The 23,318-nt window shown below is 38.8% G+C and overlaps 1 protein-coding gene across 2 annotated transcripts; it reads right to left on the bottom strand.

Annotated features, from left to right (window-relative positions):
- Nucleotides 1–1,327: 1,327 nt before the first annotated feature.
- LOC145768776 (uncharacterized) lies at nucleotides 1,328–20,220 on the bottom strand. 2 transcript variants are annotated; one of them, XM_082580367.1, is made up of 10 exons: nucleotides 20,033–20,220; nucleotides 14,421–14,476; nucleotides 13,992–14,159; nucleotides 12,832–13,133; nucleotides 12,357–12,557; nucleotides 11,827–11,880; nucleotides 9,995–10,027; nucleotides 9,533–9,604; nucleotides 8,060–8,476; nucleotides 1,328–5,682 (listed from the first exon to the last, which is right to left on the bottom strand). In XM_082580367.1, the coding sequence occupies exons 1-10, from the start codon at nucleotides 20,105–20,107 to the stop codon at nucleotides 5,219–5,221; spliced, it is 1,842 nt and encodes a 613-aa protein (XP_082436493.1). In that variant the 5' UTR covers nucleotides 20,108–20,220; the 3' UTR covers nucleotides 1,328–5,218. The 2 variants fall into 2 exon arrangements, with proteins under 2 accessions (XP_082436493.1, XP_082436492.1); XM_082580366.1 differs by having other exon boundaries at nucleotides 9,533–9,607.
- Between the last annotated feature and the right edge of the window lie 3,098 nt (nucleotides 20,221–23,318).

Consider the following 23,318-nt stretch of genomic DNA (forward strand, 5'->3'; position numbering starts at 1 on the left):
TATTCTTCCATGGGAAATGCATTGTTATCAGAGGTGTATTTTGGAGCTCAAGACTCTGGTTACTGAGCACCCCTATAACTATTCTCTTAACGACCCTCACGTGTCGGAGATGAATGATCCTAGCAGACTATAATAACGTAAAAGATTGTCAGAATTTCATCAAAAAATTGCTGCACCTTCACAAATAATTAGGCAATAAATAGTGTGGGTTCAACATTCACCTTTCATCGACAACTTTTTAAGACAGGCAAATAGCCTACGGTTTGTTGTCCTTTAAGAAATGTGAGCTAATATACAAAACATCAAGTGGTGGCAGTAAAGAGCTCGAAAATATCAGGTTTTGCCAGGGTAGCCACTTAACATAACAACTTTTGTAAGAGCCTATGAAGCATGAACCAATCAGAAGCTGCGTTGTATGTGACGTAATTACGTAAATAAAGTAAGAGGTAGAACAGAGAAAAAAATCAAACTAAGTCACAAATCGACAACAGTTGTAAAGGTGTTTGTTCGCAACGTCGAACCCTTTTAAGAGTTAAGCAAACGTAACCATCTTTAATAAATCGTCTCATGCGAAATCAAATTTCGCGCAGTTGTGAAGAAGCGTTCTTCCCGGCTATCAGCACAAGGCTGGGCACTAGAAAGGAGTTAAACTGACTGGTAAAAGCGGCGGTCGAATACCCTTGTGGCAAGAATTAGTGGTGCGATACTGACAAGCTCATGGGCGAAACACGGTGGTTATCGCTGTCACTTAATTGCTACGATTGACTTCCGAGAAACATACTTCGCGCAGTTTTTACAAGATTTTTCATGAGGCTTAGTAGTAAGTGTTTAGGGGGGTAAAAAATAACTCATTTACTGTATCTTTTTCTGATTGTCTCTCAATCTATCTCTTCGATTGAACGGGTCCTATTCCCAGTATGGCGAGGGCTAACATCTTGGACCGTGTCACAAATCGTAGGAATTATGTCTGCATTGCACGCAGTTACGTCGTTTAACCCTTTTTTGACAATGTCTGGAGCAAGTAGCACACATCCAAATGAACATTCTGTTACACCTAAAAATAGAGTTTTGATTTGTTTTTCAAAATCTACGGGGGAACTCCAACGCTCCTTTTTCATAATCCTGACTCCATTGTCAAAGCGCGTGCATACTGCAGTGCATAGCCTACTGTATCATCTATTGCAACAAGCGATCAAGCAAAACGTAACTGAATAACTGGGTTACTCATATATACTTTAAAATTTAGATAGTAATAAAACGGCTGCTAGAAAACTTGAAGACGCTGTGAAGATAATGAAGACAGAAATGAGACCTGTGCAAATTCAGTAATATTGAAAAAGTTTAATCTACGATTCTGACACTTCGGCCATCAGACTGAAGTCTCGACACGACAAAAACGCCACATTTCACATTCATAAGCGTTGGATTTCATTTATAATGGAATCAAAAACCTAAGCATAATACACATAGCGGTAGAAAAGCTATTCATGCCTGGGAATTAGGCACAACATAACAGCAAAGTTACATGTTTTAGATCATTTCAACGCCCAGCCTTCCAGGCTGAAACAAGTAAAAAAGCAACTTTATCAGGCTGCAGCATCACAAGTGTAACAAATTTTAGTCGATCCTGTGGTCTTACTGACAGGGCGTCCCACTAATATTTTTGCAGCCAAAATACATAATATATTGTTGCAACGAAGCGAGTCGGCTGCATTGCCGAGTGGAGAGAGCCCTGGAACGACATTCAAAAGGGCGCCGGTTCGACACCGCTCATGAGCATGCGGCTGTGTCTTTGGCAAGACACTTAAAGGCATGTCTAAAGGTGGTCACGAAGATTGGGTTCCGTGCCTTCCCGTCCACTTAATCTAAACCTTCAATCACCGGGCGCCTGGATACGACAAACAACGAAGCGAGACACATTGTCTAAGTGTCTAAGCACATAATGAAAGTGACAATGTCAAATACAGCAAGAAAAAGAAGGCACAATAGTGCGGGTAAAAAATCGATTTTCAGCAATCTGTTCCACACTGGCAAATAGCTTACTAAAATAACTGAAATCATCATTGAATTAATTACACACCCAATTCGTAAGGCGGTGACGCAGACGTTGAATCAATGTGAAAGTGACGTATTTTGTTGTCTGCGGAGATGCATTCATACAAATAAACATCGTAGTTTCGAGAGATAAAAAATTACAACTACAGCACAGGCACCTTGTGGTGAAAATATACAAGCAAAAGTTTACTGTCTGTAAAAATTTCGGTTTTTACATTATCTTAACGTCGTAAAAACATCAACTTTTTCTAACTGGTCGCGTAAGCTATTAATAAATAACAATCACCACTCCAACAATTGAAATGGTGTTATGTACATTGAATGTTAGTCTACATTACAAGGATTCACGCGATGAAGTGATACTACTCATGACGCACGCGTTTAAGTGTACACAGTACCCAGAACAAAATCCGTCATTTTACATTGATTCAACGTTTACAGACGTTGAATCAATGTAAAAATGACGGATTGTACGTCTGCGTGCGAAAGAACCTCTTGTAAGCAATGGAAGTTCAATGAAAACGCGCTTACAAAAGTACCAAGAGCTTAAAACTTTAAAGAAAACAACCGATAGATTATTGCTCAGCAAATTTTGAGAATTGCTTATTACTGAAATTATTGCGATAAAGGACGGAAACTAACGGACGCTACAAACAGGGTAGCACTAGCCCGTTGCAGATAAAACTAAAACAATGGAAAATTAGCATCTATGAGATGCATGGAACGTAAGCTGGATATGTACAGGAATGCATGCTCAGTGTTGCAAGAAAACCGCATCATATTATCACAATGAGATCTGCACAAAATTGATTCAGTAAAAGAGCAACACAAATCTCCAATAGCAACGCAATGCAAGGTGGTGATAGCTGAGTGGATAAGACCCTTGCTGTAAAACTATGAGAACCTGGTTCAACACAGAATCACGTTGAGCGTTGTAAAACACTACTCACATCTCACCAAGATGTTATAGTGGGCCTCTGAAAGGCAGGCGAGAGAAAAGAACTGGCCATTAGTGCCAAAGGCTTAGTAGAATGAGAACTGTACCTTTTTTCATTACGATGCTCAGTAACTGAGTATGGGAACAGCGATTTTTGAACGTTACCACAAATGACAATATTCTATAACAAGCATTTTATTTTGCTTTCATTGTGACAACAACACAATCCGACCGCAGATGCAAGACAGCAAACAACCGGAAGCAGTGAAAGACGAGAAATATCGAGCCAGCTACTCCCACTGTTGCATATTATGGTGTGTTTTGTCCGCCATTCGATCAAGGCAAGGCCCGCCATTCGATCACAGTTAACAAAATGGTGAAATTCAATCACTTACATTTCGATACTGTACTTCCATGCCTTGTGCTGATGTATTGCCTCTTTCCCAGGCAGAAAAACCGGTATACAGACGTTGAATCATTGTAAATAAACGGATTTTGCTGCTTGAGCTGTTTCAAATTCTGGCTTTAATGTGAATTGGGGATTGGAGACCAAAGCCAAATACGGTTTCACAAGACCGAGTACAAGTAGGAAAATATTTTGAACATTCTACATGCAACTGATGTCTGTAGTGAAAATTTCACTTATTTTGCGAAAACAAGTGCGCTTGATGGAATGAAACACGTTCGGATGTTCCTGGCAATCGCCAGTCAAAAGAAGGGATTATGAACTACCTCAGAAAGCAAAATCCGTCATTATTGCATTGATTCAAGGTCTCCAGACGTTGTTGTAGGAATCAATGCAAAAATGACAGATTTTGCTGTCTGGAAAGTCTACATCATTCGTATGAAAACATGATCTTGGCTTAATGCACAAGTAGGCGCGTCGTCGTCGGCTCCAGCTCGTGTCCGAGCATTGGTTTTGTCTTCAAATTGAATTTGGTTTTGGATGGTGATGTCGTATGTGGCTTTGGAGGCCCAGTCTATGATGGAAAAGACGTGGGCAAAAGTCACATTGTATAGAGGGTGGGGGACAAGTAGGCTACTCAATACGCATTCGTTTATTTAAAAAAAAAATGATTAAAAAACAAACAAAAGATCTGATCCAAAATTTCGTGATCTCATATCTAATTTGGAAGGCTCATGACTGCATGGAAACGTTGCAGCAGGCTCATAACAGGTGCTTGTATTTACGAAAAAACCTCTACTAGTGAACCATGTCGATAAGCATAAAACCAATACAAAACGTGCAGATTAAGTGTTCCTTTGATACAACATATTCCACGGAACACTCTAAGGAAAATCCTTGTCACCGAAGTCTTTTGAGTTCTGACCATTTGAAGATATTGGAGGGTGGCCATTGTAATTGATCTTGGAGGGTGATCCCATGCTACGTTTTATTTTCATCGTTTAGCGTTGTATAGATGAAAATTGAATCAGTTTTTCTTGGGGACAAAGAGTTCTTTGGTCTTTGTTTGAACCAAAGCGCAACCGACAAAGCTTGCCATGTTTACAATGTTCTAGCAACATCAGGAGTCGTTGAAATGATGTAAAAATGAGAAATTTTCTCAGCTGTGCAACGATGTCAGGAGTTGCTTTGTTAGATTTTCTTTGCAAGTTTGAGTTTGCAGCTGAGACTGATAGTGCGCGACTTTGCGGCGGCCAAGTCTCCAAGCTAGACAGCAGAATTCGTCTTTTTTTGTAATGTGTCACGTATGTAGACGTTAAATCAATGTAAATTTGACGGATTTTGCTGTCTGGGAAGCAATTCAAACAACAAAAAAGATTAAATAACATGATACGCTCTTCTGGTGCAAACTGAGCTGGACTATCGCAAGATCTTTTAGATGAAAATCCGCAACAGTTAAAGCGTTAAGCCATTTTCTTATCCAAAAAAACAAACTTCAGTAGAGTGGTTCTGTATTAAATAGTACTTGTGTTAGCATGACGGTGCAACTTTTTAAACATGTCAGATGCATGAATGGCTGAATATATCTTTTCATGGAACACTTGGACGTTTAAACCATGTTATATCTTCTTATTCAGAAATAAAACGACAACAATTTTGCAATAATTTTTGTTGGTGGGAGCATGATGGTGTAGTCTTTGAAAAATCCCACCAACATAAAGGACAGAATGTTTCTTGCCACATAGCACGCACTGGAAACAAAACAGCACACAAGAGCTTAACATGTGCCAAAACCACCTTCAAGCGACTGTTTCATTTTGTTATTGAAACTCATCTGGTGGAGGCCGTTGGAGATCGCCGACCATGCTTGGGTTGCTTTCATCTTCTTCCGCAATGGTGGACTCCTGGATGGGAGGAGAATCAAGTGCGGAGTAATCCGATAACGGATAGGATGTTGAGGTGGAAGAGCCACTGCTTTCCAACCTGTTGCCATGGCAACGGCTTCCAAGCGGTAGTTTTAAGCCATCTTGGCTATACATGTCATTCGCGTTTGAATGGTTCGAGCTTCGGGACGAGTCATAAAGCGCGCTGCTGCGCTCGTGATAACTGCACGACCCGAGCATCGGTTCCGTTTCATCGCTTCGGCGGAGATACCTAGCCTCGTTTCCCCGCACGCGGCAGTGTGATGAAGCCGATGATGTTGCGGATCTGGGTTGGGTTGATTGGAGGCGATGTAGTTCGGTCACGTTGTTCGGCATCACGTACGTCTCACGAACCGGAGTAACTGTAAATAGATAGATTAAATTTATAAAAAAAAAGTTGAAAAATTGTCTTTCACCAGTCTGGTGTTCAATATAGCAAGAAAAGCGGCGGAAACCAGCATTTCCGTGTTCGTGTACCGCTCGCCTATTAGCATGAGAGCGATTTTCCCACCTGAGGTTGATGGCCACCACTTGTGTCAATGGAATGAATTCCTACTTATGCGATTTAAAAACAAGTAAATACTTAATAGCCCTCGACTACAGCTGGATGTTAGTTTTCGAATGACAAAAGAATGCAATCGACTGATATAAGTGATGCTCGAGAAGGCGAAACAAGCTCAACCACAAAACCGGCGTGCTCCCAGACAGCAAACCAACCGTTTTTTACATTGATGCAACGTCTTCAGATGTTGAATCAATGTAAAATACGGTTGATTTGTTGTCTGGGCTTTTACTTATTCTTGCTCCATTCGAGCCGCAAATCAGTACAGTCCAAAAAAAAGAACTGATTTGTTAGCTAGGCCAGGCACGGTTAGCGTGGAAGCTACAACGTCTCATACCCACTGTAGCCATCATCATGAAACGCTACCCGGCCATTAGTTCTTATTCTATATTTTTGCTGACAGTTGCTGGAATTGTTCACCTATTTGTATAAAGAAGCTGAAAACATGTTATTTCAATGAACATTGTGACTGAAAGTGTTGCACTGTATTATTTTACCCCCATCATCACGTACAGCGCCCAGGAGCATAGTTTGCACTGTGGATGCGGCGCTATATACATGGTGTTATTATTACATTGAATTAACGTTCACACACACTTTCATGGCCACCTTCAAGCACCAAGACAGCAAAATCCATCGTTTTTACATTGATTCAACGTCTGCAGCATTGAATAACACATTGCAAAATGACGGTTTTGTTGTCTGGGGCAGGTCATCAAGTGCCATACAAAAAAAAAGCAGCAAAATGAAAAAAGTGAAAATCATCCAATGATATGACATGTGTTGGCAGTCATCTTTAGGTCATATTTGTTAAGCAAATAAAGCAACTTGTGATGGTCTGGCAAAATATGTTAATGTTAGCCGACAAGCAGTGCCAGATGCGTTTATTATCAATTTTGTTTTTGAAAAGTAAAGTTTGTGGGACGTTTAAAACTTTAAAAATCGACTCTGAAAAGATGAGCAGCAAATTTACAACGCGAAGTATTGTAAATGTTTTATTTGTTTTATTATGACGCGCATTCGCTTGTGACGTGACGTCATGTATTTTTGGGCTCGAAACTCAAATTCTTGAGTTTTAGCTAATCAGCTCTCAGCTCTTGCTTCGTTTAGGCTGGAAAGAACTCTGTTTCAAGAGGGTGGTCAGTTAGGGATTATGGATAGCCTGTGAAAGTTAAACCCGCAGCAGATAAGGCAATTGCTGAGTCTCAGTAAAGTGGGTTGGCTTTAGCTAGGACAAAGTTTAGCAAAATTATTGTAAAATGAATATAGTTAGGCCACCTAGAACAGCACAGTTTGCACCAACAGCATAAATTGCTCGTTTTTTTGGTAAGACCAGTGACTCAGGAACGCTGCAATCTAACTATACTGTCCAGCCCAGGAAAGTTAGAGCTGTAGTAGAGAGTAGTCAATGCCTCAGTAAGAATTCAATTGACTGACAAAAGCAGCGGTTGAGAAATATGTGGCAAGAACTAGTGGTGCGGTACTGATGAGCCCAGCCTCATGGACGAAACACGTGTCTATCGCTGAGTTCTTGCTACACTCGACTGCCGAGAACACAAGTTTTTGAGAAAAAGGTTGATAAGTGAACGAACACAGCATTTCAAGCAAATAAACAGAAATGGCAAATATGCTTGGAAGTGCAAAATCTATGGCAAATCAGGATTCAGAAAATGGGGCAAAGATGTCAAACAAATCGCCTTAGCAATGGAGAGTAGGGACCTTTGTCAGAAATCTAATACTAAACATTAAAGGTAGCAATTTTTGTCATATCAATGCTATAAAAGATAATGGAATGCTTGCAAAAAATAAACAATATTAATCTTGACAAGACTAACCAAAACCATCTCGGTTGAAATAGTATGTGCTGTATTTAAAATAATTGGAATATAAATTCAAAACAAAAATGAAGAAACAAATGGGTTTTAGTGTACGAAAAATCCCATTAAGATATTGTACGAAAAACCAACGACTGTATTTTAAATAAACAAGCTGCAACAAATGGGAGTTTTTAAAATAATCAAGCACTAAAAGCATGGACCTGACGGTGACAAGATCTGTGAGACATGGATGCTTTTACATATGCAGCACCGGATCAATCATGCGGGGGAATGATAAGATGATATAACAAACAAATCAAAACAAAATGCTGGAAAATCTAGTAATAAATGAAGACTCACTATCGGTTGGATGTTCCGGTGAACGATGGATGTTCCGATGAGCAGAAGGATTTTCCGAACGGATGTTCAGACGAGCAAAAGGATTTTCCGGACGGATGTTCCGATGAACAAACAGATTTTCCGGAGGGATGTTCCGATGAGCAGAGGGATTATCTGGACGAAAGTCCGATGGATTAAAGCTTGCTGGAGGAGGATGGGATGGTTGTGTGTCTACTCTTTGATGAAGAGGATGAGTTGGGACTGGTAAGGATGCAGGATGATTGGTAGTGGAATGAGGTGAGTTGACGTGGATGTTGACATTTCCCCGGATGTTTACATTACTCAACAAAACGCCATGATCGGGGGGAGGTTGGGACGAAGCAGCTGATGAGGAAGAACCATCCAGTTCTCTATATAATCCTCGAGGAGGAAGAACAGCTGCAGACAATAAAAAAAATGAATGGTCAAAACATTACGACCAACTATCTTGATGTATCGGGATTAAGACGTTTGTTTTTTCAACTAAAATGAAGAAGAGATTGAAGGCCACATTCAATCTTTATATAATGGACTTAAAAAAACAAATAACGGCAAAACAAGGGTAAACCTGCTACTATTCGGTGAGTCCGATTCGGTGAGTTCCTAACCTCTAACCCCTAACCCTAAAACGGCAATGATAATTAGGCTACGGTACCCGATAATTTAAGAAAAAAAAAATTGAAAAAATCACCTAATAGGGATTGAACTCACCGAATCGGACTCACCGAAACGGGCCATTCCGCAAAATAAAGTGTCACTCATGCAGGGAATACAAAATGGTGTAGGTAGGAGGAAGCAGCAAAAATTTGCACAGTTACAGTCAGTCAGGTTTTCTGGTTGGCTTTGTTATTGAGCTACGTGAAGTAACAAGCCTTCCAAAACAAACAATGGACACTTTAGACAGGTTCTCAAAGAAGGTCGTAATGTATCTTTGTAAATATCAAATTAACGCTGATTCAACGTCTGAAAACGTTAAGTTTTGTAAGTTGTGTAAGCAATATCTAAGAGTATAACCTGACGAGTGGTGCTGGGGATGTATGCACACGAAACACTGTCCTTGCTTACAAATCAGTCCTTTTTTCATTGATACAACGTCCGCTGACTATCAATTACCGTAAAAGAAGACTGGTTTGCGGGCTGGGTATAGTGACAACTGCCCAGACAGCAATATCCGTCATTTTTACATCTGCAGACGCTGAATCAATGCAAAAACGACGGAGAGTGGTGTGTGGGTGGTGGTGGCTTTTGAAAACGATTTTGCAAATGAACATTTTTGAAAAAAATAGATTTGTTTACAGTTCTCGCACTGCACAATCACAGCACTCAGGAAACATATCCATCAAACTAAGGCCGGTTTTATCGAAGTACTGAAGGAAGCCAATCTCCTTGTGTTCTTACAGAATATACTGAGCGTCTTCGAGAAAAAGATATCTATTGCACTTTCCATCTGCTTACCAGGACAAAACGGCACCGCCTTCGCATCAGGTGAAGGGTTATCTTGAAACGACCCCACAAATGTACTTCCATCTGCTATAAACAAAAAGTCAGTTTACACAAAGAAAATCAGGCTTGTTATGAGCGAACAAGTCACGGAACTAACTTTCAAGCCAATCATAACAAACATAAACGACAAAAATAAGGGAAAATGATGCATCGCAATTGCGGTCTCCAGCCAACGTTAAGTATCATTTCCAGCAGGCACATCATCCCCCTTTTGCATGATGCTATCACACTGTCCGAAGACGTTGATTTAATGTAAAAAGACTAATGTTTTGGTGGGATAATAACAAACACAAGATTTGACCCTGCTAGCGAGGACAAAGGTTTTATCTACTGAAGGGACAAATTGTTGATGATTTAACATAGATTCGATGCCAAGAAGCAAAATACAGAATCGTCACGGTTCAATGAACTCACCGTCTCCAGTCGGGGGCTTTTGCACACCCTTTTCTGCATAAATCAACAATACATCTTTTAAACATCGCCCAAAAAACATGAGATGGTACTGCCAGCATTTGCACAACAATCTATCCTCTTAGTGTAATTTATTACGAATCGATTTCGCTATAGTAATGGCATCTTAAACAAGTTAAGATGAAAAAGACACATCTTTAATCTAATTTAGATTTTTCAATTATGACGTTTTCAATTCAATCAATCAACCATTTTATTTTTTGTCATTGCATCAACATAGACCACCCCATGATGTGGAGGAGCTAACAAGATAGCAAATCAAAGTTTTTTTACGTTCAATGTATCAATGTAAAAAAAATTTTGATTTTCTGGATGGGTATAGTTTGTACGGATGACGACATCGATCAGTGGTTAACCGGCGGTGCCTTAATATTTAGCGACAATTATTATAGAGCGTCAATAGATGTGTTTGGAATATTCTTATGCTATTTAACTGCGAGTTGGTTCCAGTCTGCAAATCAGTCCTTTATTATATTGATTCAACGTCTGCAGACGTTGAATCAATGTAAACATGACGTATTTGCAGACTGGTTATGTTATTTGCCTGTTATGACCGAAACAAGTCACGGAAATCACTTTCAAGTCAACCATAACAAATATAAACAACAAAATAAGGGCAAATGATGCATCGCAATTGCGGTCTCCAGCAAACGTTAATTATTATCATTGAATCCCTTAAGCATAACTCCACATTAGCACCATTTAACGTCTGCAGACGTTAAATCAATTGATGTAAAAATGCTGATTTGCAGTCTGGGTTTTGTGACTGTGCTAGCTTCAATTTCATTTTGGGCACGTTCGCAGGCTTTTTTGAATGAAATTATTGCACGGTCCGAAGACATTAAATCAACGCAAATAAAAACTGTTTTTTTTTTGGCTGGGATAATGACAAACGCAAGATTTGACCCTGCTTGCGAGGACAAACGGTTTCATCTACTGAAGGGGCAAATAGTTGATGCACTTCCGCCACTTACTCTTCTGCAAAAGTTGAAAGTATATTTTTAACATTGCCCATAACAGAAGAAATAAAACAAGTAAAGATGAAAAAGACGCACATTTAATCCGATTTAGACTTTTCAATTGTGTTGATTTCAATTTCCAATCAATCCTATCAACTTAGACCACCCCATGATGTGAAGGGGCTAACAAGATAGCAAATCAACGTTTTTTAAGTTAATTCAACGTTTGCAGACGTTGAATCAATGTAAAAAACGGTTGTTTTTGTGGCTGGGTATAGCTTGTATTGACGACGACATCAGTGAGTGGCTAACCAATGGGTGCCTTTATATGTTTCTCAGCAGTGGAGTGTAGCAAGAAGTGACAGCGATAGACACGTGTTTCGATGATGAGGCTTGGCTCATCAGTATCGCACAGGGTGCTTTTATATTTAGAGACAATACGAGAGAAAAATTAGTCGCTCACTTAATAAAATAAATAAAAACACTACGCAGAGATTAAAATTAACGCTTTCAAGGGTCAATGCATCGGCGGATGATTGACATCTTGCCGAGTTCATCGCTTTATGTGCCTCGCCATTAGCCAACAAAACAAGCAGTTAAAAATATATATGTGTGGAATATTCTTATTTTATTTTATCTTAGTCAGCCAATTGATTTAACGTCTGCAGATGTTGAATTAATGTAAAAATGACGGACTTTGCTGTTTGTGAAGCTGCCCGGCTAACAATTTGCTCGTAAACGTTGCGAAATGAGAACGAAGCTTCCACGATTTATAGCCTAGTGAAGTAGTTTTTAATTAATTGTAGCGAAATGTACCTTTCTCAATGTCAGTATGCTCCACGGGTTCCTTTGGTTTGTCAGTGGTAGAAGCTGTATGCAAATATTTCTCAGCGTCAAAACTACAAGTCAGTCGACTCTTGTAGTAATACTAGACAGCAAATCGATCTTTTTTACGTTGATTCAACGTCTGCAAATGTTGAATCAAAGTGAAAAGAATCGGTTTGCAGCAAGCAAAACCGGCCTAAGGTAGGATTCAATTAGCAAAACCTACCTGGATTATTTTTAGAAAAAAAAAAACGCATAGTAAAATCTGTTTATAACAGAATAGAAAAGATGAGACAGGATACAGGATACAAAGTTGAGACAAAAAGTACCGATCGGACCGCGCTATAGCAAATCGACTCGCTACGTTAACTAGTCACAACTACACTTCAATGGCAAAAGATCAAAGTAGACAAAGAATTACAAACAACCCAGCAGATCGTTTGTTACATTGAGGAGCAATCGATTTTTACGTTGAATCAATGATTGATTTGCTGTTTGGGAAGTTAATGTCTTAGATTTACCTGCTCCTGGTGGCGTCACAATCACCAAATCTGTCCTTCCTGTTGGTGGGGTCGTTGAAGTTGTAGACTTCTTACGAAAATAATTCAGAAGTTTTTTATGAACTTTCTTTCTGTAGCACAAGAAAATCGACACGACCACCACGATAGCGACGAAAACGCAAAAGATGACCAGCAAGACAGTCCAACGTGCAGAGATGTGCTCTGAAAATCCAAAGTTAAAAGATTGCAGAATGGAAAAGTATTGTGCAGTAGGTGAAAAAAACTTTCGTATGAAGGAAGCATATGGATCACTTCCTACTGTGGCCTACTGTACGTAGGTGAACAAATAATAATTGCAAAACGTTTCATTATCATCAGAAATTTGAACAGCCATGTCCCAGACACCAAAATCAGTTACTTATACACTCCTTTATAACGTTTACAGACGTGGAAACACCGTAAATATGACTGACGTGACTGACTACGCGCTTCATACCTGCATCAACCGATTTCTCGGAAATGGTACTTTGCAGCGATGGCATTGGTCTAACAATAATCTTCGGCATGGGATTGATACTGGTTGTGATAGCTGGGGCTGAGGTTGCTGAGGTTGATGTTGTGGTGGGACTTGTAGTGGTGGTGGGGCTCAGGGAAGTTGTGGGGCTCAGGGAAGTTGTGGGACTCAGGGAAGTTGTGGGACTCAGGGAAGTTGTGGGACTCAGGGAAGTTGAAGTTGGGGTTGCAATGGGAGCATCTGTAGCTCTGAACCGGGCCTCTTCCAAAGAATAACAGCTTGAACTACAAAGTGAAGATTCAGATTAAAACTTGTCTTTCAAGCATGCTTGGTTTAGCCTTCAACCAAGACTTCTGTCACAACTTCAAAACAGAAATGCAAAGTAAACGACAGTCAAGTATGTATTTGTAATATACAAGGTAACCCTTCCATCAACAGCTACAAAAATTTTTATATTTCATTTCATGTGAATAGTTTAATATTTAACAGTCATTGAGGCTGCCAACGCAATGTGTTGGTAAGCTTGTGTGAACCAATAAAGCGTAACGATCACTTTGTGTCATCCTTTAGTGTTATGTCTGAGCTAACGCGCATGTTGCGAGCGACTGAGGTAACTGTGATGTTTTTGATGACCAACCCAACGTTGTAATATCGTCCATTAACAAATTGCAGTGGACCAGTTTGAAGCAGTTTGACCTTGTTTGACGCATTGGATTTCTTTTCATCAATCGCCAATGCTAGTCGTTGTGCATTGACGAGTGATGAAAACAAATCCAATGTGTCAAACAAGGGTGAGTGGCGTAGTTTGTTGATGGTTTTAGATAGAAAAGTTTTAAAAATATCACTATCAACTGCAAAGATAGAAAACACTTTTAAAATTCTCAGCAATCGATGACTGCTATTGATTTAGCGTCTAAAAAATGATAATAAATTAGCATATGAATGGGAGCTAAAATCTCTGTTGATCAAGCATTCGGTTATTGTTGGATATTGATTTACAAAAACATTTGGGGAGGTTTGATTTGTTGTCATCAATGATCGAATTGACTCCGTTGTGATACATTCAAAATTTGTCTTTGGAAATGATACAGTCAATCTCTCAAGTACCATGAATCTTAGAAATAGAAACATTTGTGGCTTACTCTCGAGCTCTGCAAATTGGTGATCCTGTAAAGCTGTGGGGGTCTCCTGGCCTAGGGGCGTAGTGATTATTGCAGATTGGCACAACATTGGAATATCTCGGTCCACGCGGGTCACACTCGGAACAAGGACAACACGTCTTCGAGATGTTGTTGTAATATAACAAAGCTCTGCAATACAACACGTTTTTCAAAGATGCTCCAGTGGATTGTTACATCCCATGCAGCAAATTAGTCGTTTGCTTTTACAGTCACAGTGAATATTCTCAAAAATAATGTGATCCAAATACATTCAATGCTTGTTACAAAGTACAGTCCGATTCCCGCTTATTATGTGATACAACAGGTCATCAAAAGACACACCCTTCATCCTTATTGTCAAGCTATAGTTTCAGTCATCATTTTGTAAACCAAATCAAAATGTCAACTAACTTGTTTGGGTGCTGAGGACATTCAACGCTGGTGCTACGTTCCTCTCGATGATTGGACTGAAAAATACACATTTGCATCTTTTGAATCGGCTTGATTTGAAATGAGGAGAGGTCATGATTTGAAAAAGAGATAATAATTTAACATTAACGACTTCTAATTGTAGGTGAACGTACACTTTCGGACATGGACTGTGACGATATTGGTGATGCACCTGAGTGAAGATTTTGGTCGGAGCCCGGATGTTTAGGCCAGAGAATGTCAACTCAGACTGGAACATCCAACCTTTGTTAATATCTACCTCATATAATTAATCAATGTTTTAACCAAGCGGTTGTTGGCAGTAGCGTTGGTAGGGTGGTCCAGAGGGTATTTTGGAACCCGGGATAATTCTATGAGCTGTAGTAACCATCCCAAGGGGTCTGAAAGCTTGAAGACCCCACCTCGTATTTGTTGGGGATGGTGCGTTTTTTTAAGAAGTGTCTGAAATTGGGGACTGAGAATCTCATACAAAGAAGATTTTTATAACTTCCTTGCATCCATTTTCAATCTCACATGTACATTTAAGACCAATGTTACAGCCAATATATGTAATACCTCCGGGCCGGAGCCACTATCACCTCCAGCCCGGAACAGGAGTTGAAAAAAGTGGCCGGAGTAACCAAGTGAAGCGCTTTGAATGAGTTGAAAGATTGTCTGACCGCTGATGCCAGTTGTTTAACTTTTTTACTAGCCATGCACAAATTGCACATCCGTATATGATGAAAAGGGATAAAAGAGTTTCTATCAGCAACAGAAATAGTTGTAAATTGCTGAAAATAGGTAGTTTTGACAATTGACATCACACTGTGAAATATTAACTTTAAATAGACATTCAAGTGGTGCCATGAATAGATACAAATTTCTGAAAAACATAAATTAACCACAAGTCCAAAGCGAAAACAAACGTACGGCCTGTCACACAAAGAGGAAAATAGCATTTGTAGAGCGGTGGATTCGAGGTTATTGACATGATGTGTGAACGCTATAAGCAATATATATAAATTCTGTATTTAAATAGGCATTACAAGAAAACAATAACTATCCATAAAACTACTAACAAATTTTGAAACCGTATAACTTTAATTTATTTTAAAAAGCTTAGCAATTGATTTAATTTCCTCGTTCAATCCATTTAATAAAAGTTTGATGTCATAAAAGCGACGCGAAAAGTACAGTTATGACGATTCTCGAATAGCATTGCAAAATTATGCAAAACAACAGGCATGCAAATCTTAACTTGCAGTATTCTCCGTTGCAAAATGTTAAGCCAATCCAGAAATTTGTCATATGTTTTAAGTAGACGAAAGCTGTAAAGTTAGGAAGGTTAAATTAAGATGGTATTTAAAGGTACTGTTGGCCGAAATCGGACAAACGGTCCAACTTAGATGGTTATCACATGGTTTACTTTAGATTGCTGGAATAGGAAAGATTTACTGGTTTTTCATTGGTTGTAATTGTATTCGCAAAGCACGAAAACAAAATTTAACAACCAGAAAAAACAATCTAACCAAGGTCTTGTTGTTTCAACGTCTCCAAACGTTGAATGAACGTAAAAAGCATTAACTGGCTGCCAGGAATTGCAGCAAAATAAAACAATGTTTAGCAAGGCCACCAATACTTGGAATTCAACAGAACAGCTTGTGGACACAATCAATCTTCCTCCTATTACAATATCGTTTGTGGACTTAGTGCTACAATAATGTATTTGAACGCAGTTTCGCTTGTTAATGCTTTTAACCTGACCATCTATTAAGTATGTCAAAACCCTTTTAGGAAAGCAAGAGCTGTGGATAAAACAGAAATACGAAAGAGTAAATAAAAGAACAGGTATGCGAATTTTGCACTCCGCCCGGGTGAAAGCTGATACATTTGTTCACAAGAACTTCTTTATTCGCGCAACCAAAGAATTGAATAAACAGGTGGTTTTACGTGGGCGGAGAATCTAACTCTCTTGTTGCACAAAAGCAATCCAATAAAACGTTAAAGAGAGGTAATAAACTAATACATAAAACCAATTTCGGACAGATTCCTCCGGTCGCTCTATGGTCCTCTGCCAACAATTTAACCCTTCAGACTGACGTGGTTGAATGATCAATGACGCGGCAGGTTCTTATCAACTAAACTCCAACTTTTTAGAACATCTACAACATTTTCAGCATGTTTTTCAAGCAAACTTTTTTCGTTGCAATTGATTGTGCATTAATTTTGAAAGTTATTTTGCAAAATTACTATCTTACTTTCATTAAATTCACACACGTCTAAGTAAGCTTCCATACCATTTTGTTACATGTCTGTTTCATGTTCTGCGGAATTTTATTCAACAATTATTTTTCTACGGTGGCACTGTTAAGTGTTAATTGATTCGTTAATCTGGGAACAACGGACTGGTGGAATAGCAAATATAAGTTTCAAATGGTAACACATTTCAAAATTACTTTTCATTTTTGATTTTCTCGAGCTTTTTATTGCGTTGTCTAACTTTTTGAATGGTCTCATTTACTGTCATATTCATGGCGTCACACAAGATTTCATAGATTGGAAAACGAAAATCGAAAAGGAATTCAATTAAATAAGGTTATTCATGGCCACCTAAAGATACGGCCTGATTTGTCACATTTTGCAAAAATTTCCAAGTTTTTCTAACCTTGGGCGAACGTTTAAATAAATTTTTCTAAAAATTAGATTTTTACGCTTTCTTTGTTCTTTTCCCCAGATGACACAATAGGTTTTAACATCCTCACATGTTGAAAAACAAAGAAAATTTGATTTTGTAGATTTTAGTCAGACTGTTAATTTTCAATAACAGTCTGATTATGCGTTTTTCAACTTAGTTTTTCTCATTTGCTACTGCTTTCCCAAGGCAACAAAAAAGTTTTTTGTCATTAGGAAACAGCAAAAAGTAAAAACATCTCAAAAAATGTCAGGCAAGCACTAGCAGTAGCTGTAATCAAAATATGCAAAATGTAACAAATCAGGCCGCATCTCCAGGTGGCCATGGGTTATTCAAACTGCAACTAAAACAAAAAGTATTGAAATTCAATCTCTTCGACGCAGTGCGCTTTCAAAAAAAAAGAGAGCCAAGGTGCAAAGCTCAAGGAAGTGCAACAAAGTGTTCTTGTGAAGCCGTAGACTCACACTGACAGAGGTCTAATAATGTGAAAGTCACAATGTTGTCAATTAGACGATTAATTAGACGAAATTCAATGGGTTCTCGCCTGCTAACTTGCGCAAGGCTATACTTTCCGAACTGAAACATGTCAACTCCATAAACAATACAAGAGGAAATTTATGGTTGTAGTTTAGATTTAGGTGATAAAATGTTTAATTAAAAAAATTAATAATACATAAGTCTTTGAAACTCAAATGAGTGTTATAAATCAGGTGGAACACCATTCGAGCTGAGACTACGAATACAGAAGAATAAACAAAAATGAAAGCTCAAATACTAATATTAATTCTACGCTCATATCTAAACTGGAGTGTTTTACAAAGCATAGGCACAGTTGCAATACTTGAAAAGAGCACACAAATACTGTAAAAAATCTAAGCCTACATCATTCACTTTTATTTGCTTGTCCAAAATCTTTTTCAGCTACCATAGTACTTTTTATTTTAACAGCTTTAGTTGATTTTAAGCATGAGTATTGTACATACACAAGTCATAACAAAGCACGGATCCAGTGACCAACCAATGTCCATCAAAGTTTTAAAACTACCAGAGTTATAAATTACATTATATGTATGTATTGTACAGTATATCCATATCTTTGGTTATTTTTAACAAAACTACCACTGTTGTCCAAATGTCCAACCAATGTAAACAAAAACAAGTAATTTTCAAAATCATTAAAAGTTACTGCACAATGCACATTAGCCATTACAAAAAAAAAATTTATGCAAATTGGTAAATTTAACACACTTATTTTTCATCACTATATCGAATATTAACTCGAATGCAAAATGATTTGCCTTTTGCCATGTACAAGTAAAGTTTAATGTTTACTCCACTCCTTTTTAATGTTTACATCCATGACCTTCCACCAACAACATCTAAGCTGTATGCCTATGCTGACGATCTGGCTATGGTGCATAATGCTTCGGAATGGTCTCCACTGAAAAGGACCCTAACTCAAGATATGGCTAAGATGTCCGACTACCTCCACAAGTGGAGACTTAAGCTCAGTAAATCTAAAACGGTGTCGACTGCTTTCCATCTAAACAATAAGGAAGCAAAGCGTGAGTTGACCATCAACATCGATGGAAACATTCTGCCCTTCAACCCCACTCCAGTCTATCTTGGTGTTAGTTTGGACAGGACTCTCACGTACCGGCACCACTTGGAATCACTTCGCAAGAAAGTAACATCACGCGTTGCCCTTATTCGTCGACTGGCAGGTACGAGCTGGGGTGCGACAGCAACAACTCTGCGCACCACTGCTCTGGCTCTTGTCCATTCCACCGCGGAGTACTGCGCCCCTGTATGGTGTCGTAGTGCTCATACTCACTTGCTCGACAAACCCATCAACGACGCCTTGCGTATTGTATCAGGATGCCTGAAACCTACACCTACTGAATTTTTACCAGTTCTTTCAGGCATCGCCCCTGCTGAGCTTCGCCGCAAAGCTGCCACACTCTCCCTGGCTCGCCGGTCACTGGAGCCACACCACTCGCTCCACAGCTACATCACCAGATCGGTAATAGAGAAACGCCTCAAATCGAGAAACCCCTTTGTCGCTCAAGCACAATCCTTGCTGGAGCACAACACCAGTGCCTCATCCTGGATCGCCAATACCTGGCAAGAGGAGTGGACAGACAACACCTCCAGACTCCACACCTTTGTTCCCGACGCTGGACCCATGCCACCAGGAAAGGAGCTTAGCCGACCTGCCTGGGTACGGTTGAATCGCCTCCGCACGGGTGTTGGGCGCTTCGCTTACTTGATGCACAAATGGGGCCTATCAACATCTGCGGCATGCAACTGTGGAGCAGAGGAACAGACAGCAGATCACATCCTATACCACTGCCCGACGTTTACTCCTCCAAGGGCAGTTGGCCTGTCAACGCTGGAGGACTCTACAATCAAGTGGCTGCTCGAAGAATGCCCCGACATTTGACCCCAATGAAATGTAGTCCAAAAACAACCTCTCATACGAAAGAAGAAGTAAAGTTGACTTTTCCTATTCCATATTGTTGACAGTTCTGCGATATTTTTCAACACGGAATTTATGCTGCATTCAATTTCGCCAATGTATACTGTGTCACAATTGTGGAACAGTAAACCTCACTACATTTATTATGAAATGGTGTTGGATCTTTGCGTAGTGATAAAATTTTACCGACAGTTTGAAATAGTGGTATAGCTACTTTAACTTTGGCAAAATATAATTTTGAAATTATAATTCAAAATCATGTTTAGAGAGAGTGAGCACATATTTCAATAAAAAGTAGAAAAAAACTAACCAATGTTTAAGAAAACAAATGGATGAATTGAATTTACATAAGTTGAAATACATGGTAACCATCAGAAACAAAACTTAATTTACCATATCGCAAAAAATTAACTTGTATCATACCTCTGCATCTGTTCCATATTGCAAGAAACATACAGTCCACATCCACAGCCAATGAGAAAATTTTAACGCATCCATTCTATGAAAAAACTGCGGACTAAATTACAACTTTGAAGAGACTTTTCCCATAACGAACAAAATATGCTAGAAAATGTCTGGGGATAAATAGTACCGGTACCTATCCTTCTAAATGCCAGTCTGAACACAGAAAGTTTGCAATTATGAGAATATTAAAGTTAACCTCAAATAATAGGGTAGATAAAAAATTACAACTAACATCACAAAATCTGTTCTACGTATTATATATATGAATCTTTCTTTTGCACGGAACTGAAGTTTGTGTGGTAATATTTTGTGCTGCTTTAGGAAGAAAAATTATGACATGGGTGTCCAAACTTTTTTGCAGGCAGGCCAGATTTAATAATACAGAAGTGCCCATGGCCAGCAGCCTCTAACAAGCTTGTTTGGCACAAAAATACAGGAGTACTGGAGTATTGTATTATTTAATGTTATTTTCCTGCAACAAAGCAATATGCAGATAAAAGTATTTTGTTGTACATATAGTCTATGTGTGTGTTTGCAACTATTTCTGTTCAAGGACCCCTGAAAATCATATTTGTTATTACTGTAGTGTATAACCTAAACAGTTACTCTTTTTTTTATTAGGAAGATATATTCATACTCTTAAAAAGCGTGTAATAATTAGGTGGTGTCGTGTGCAATAAAATTACAATAGCGTATTTTGCGATTGCTATTTTAATTCCAAAAGACGTCCAAACACCACCATCATCCTGGTGGAATAATTTTGCGCAATCCGCCTAATAAAAAACTCTGTAAAAAAATGCGCTGCTAATGATACGATGACAGCAACAACATGTAGATATAAGCACTTCTCGTTGACATATTTATTTTTATGCCACTTTTGAGTCAAGATGACATTTTTAGATTTTTTTTTTAATAAAAATCAGACTTCTTCTAAAAATGTAATTGAAAAACCAAAAAACAAGTCACATAGTCAGTGTAAAAAGATAAAACTTACACAAATGGTGAACTGGTGATAACACTATTGATAGAGCTCGACGATATCACTTTTTCAGGCCAATGCCGATATTTATAAAAAATTTTGGCCGATACCGATATATATCAACCACGAAAAATTTGTTACCAACAAAGTTATTAAGCAACAAACCTGTCCAAGAAAGTTTATACATTGGTTGCTGTAATGGAAACGTCATTCTTAACACTACTGTAATCACAAAAAAACACCAAACAATAAAGAAACAACCAAATGCAATGCTGTTTTGTGTTCAATACAATAATCAAAGTTCAACAGTTTCAAATTGTAGTTCAAAAACATAGTTTCTCAGCATTCATGCCAAGAAGAGAATGTCTTTTGTCATCGTAAATCAGTCCATCACGACATGAGTTTCTGCTAGGATTCGTACCGGTACGAAGACCGGTGTCACCGCCAATAGCCTGATAAACAGAAGCACAACCAGGCAGCACTAATTAAATAGGCAGCTAAAAGAGCGCCCTTCCACGTGCACAAAACAAGACATTCAAAAGCATACCCATGTGCTGCGTGCAAAAATGTATTTTGTGCAGCCGCTTGCGCTTGCACGTAATTAAAACGAGAGAGTTTAAATGCGCGTTGGAACAACTTGTGTTTCTTCTAAAGGCATGTATGACCGGTTTTGAGTGTGCTTTTGCTGGCTGATGTTTATCGATGAAAAATAGCCGATACAATATACCGGCTACTCCTGATATCGGTCGATAAATATCGGCTGACCGATATATCGGTCGAGCTCTAACTATTGACAATATCACCTAGTCCTAGAATATACATACTTTCTATGACAACATTGAAATGGTACCTAGCCTAATTTAAGAGAAAGTAGTACTAAATTGTGATATCGTTTTCAAGGTTATTTTAACCTCACAAGGTACCGTACGGTACCTTGAAAGTTGAATACAGGAGCTTTTCAGGATCAGTTTAAGGCAACAGTAGCATGCCACTTTTTGTCAAAGTAGCAATATAGCGTGGTAGTTTTCATTGTCTGGTAACGAGCAGCAGTAGTGCCACTCTTTTGGCATATATCGTAGCGCTAGCGAGGATGCCCACCTTGCAGTTGAAAACGGAATGGTGATTCATCATCTATTTATATCTAAAGACTGCATCTATTTAGCAAAATTAGCACTCCACAGGACATTTATTCAAAAGTGGAATAAGACACAGGGTAGCCTATCTATTGCCACTCAATTTGTTCACCTTGAAAATAAACCTCCATTTTAGTTGAGCTTGTGCTTAGTATCAGAATAGGGCATTTCATTCAGAAAATTTCCATGACAGCTTTTTTACTCACATTTTCTCTTTTTGAAATAAAAATCATCACCAGCCAAAAGGTTGGCTACAGTATCACTGCAAATGCATCTTCTTTCTATATATTATTGGCAAGTTATATCCCTCCCTCCCCCCTACTATTAAGCTGACATTATGCTTCAGTCAGCCTCCAAGTCCAACTGCAGACACCCATGCTAGTGATCCAGGGATATTAGAACACCGGGATTGCTGACTTAGCAAATTTCGATAAAGCGATGGACACTAGAAGGGTCAGCGCTGTTAACGCCCGAAAATGAAAAAGGCGACTGTCAATTACGCTGTTGAGAAGTCGCCTTTTCTAGATATATGTTGTATTTCTGTTTGATTAACTTAGATACACCACACTTTAATAGATTACACACAGACCACTTTATTGTACTTTCTCTCAGCTAATCTATCTCATAGTTCCAGTCTCGTAACAGTCGCACGTATTACAAAACGATAGTGAAATATAACAATGGTTTCTATGACGAAACACTGCAATATCCCTGCTGGAAGCAAGTCTCGTGACTGTATGACAGAAAAAGGAATCCAGTCGTTGCTTTGCAGCTGTGTAAAGTAGAGAATCTAACGATGTAGGATAGTGTGATAGTTTCAGCGTTTTAGTACCAGTACACTGGCAGTTAAGATTCAATTGGCTAGTTATATAGAACATGGTCAGTTAAGTTTAGTATTGTTACAGACTTCGAAGAATATCGGTAGTTGGCGTTACTTTAAATGTACATTTTGTACTTTACACGATTGCTGGACTACTGTCAGTATGTTGATACATTTTAGTACGGCATCGGTTCTGGTAGGTCACAGTTTAAATTGAATAAACAAGAGGCAAGCTTGGAGTCAACACTTTAAACTGTAAAAAGCGTTGTTAAAAGAGGTGTAAGATTTTAACGCTTAAATCTAAAATAGCTA

The sequence above is a fragment of the Aplidium turbinatum genome, chromosome 4, assembly GCF_918807975.1.
Source record: "Aplidium turbinatum chromosome 4, kaAplTurb1.1, whole genome shotgun sequence".
Lineage (NCBI taxonomy): Eukaryota > Metazoa > Chordata > Ascidiacea > Aplousobranchia > Polyclinidae > Aplidium > Aplidium turbinatum.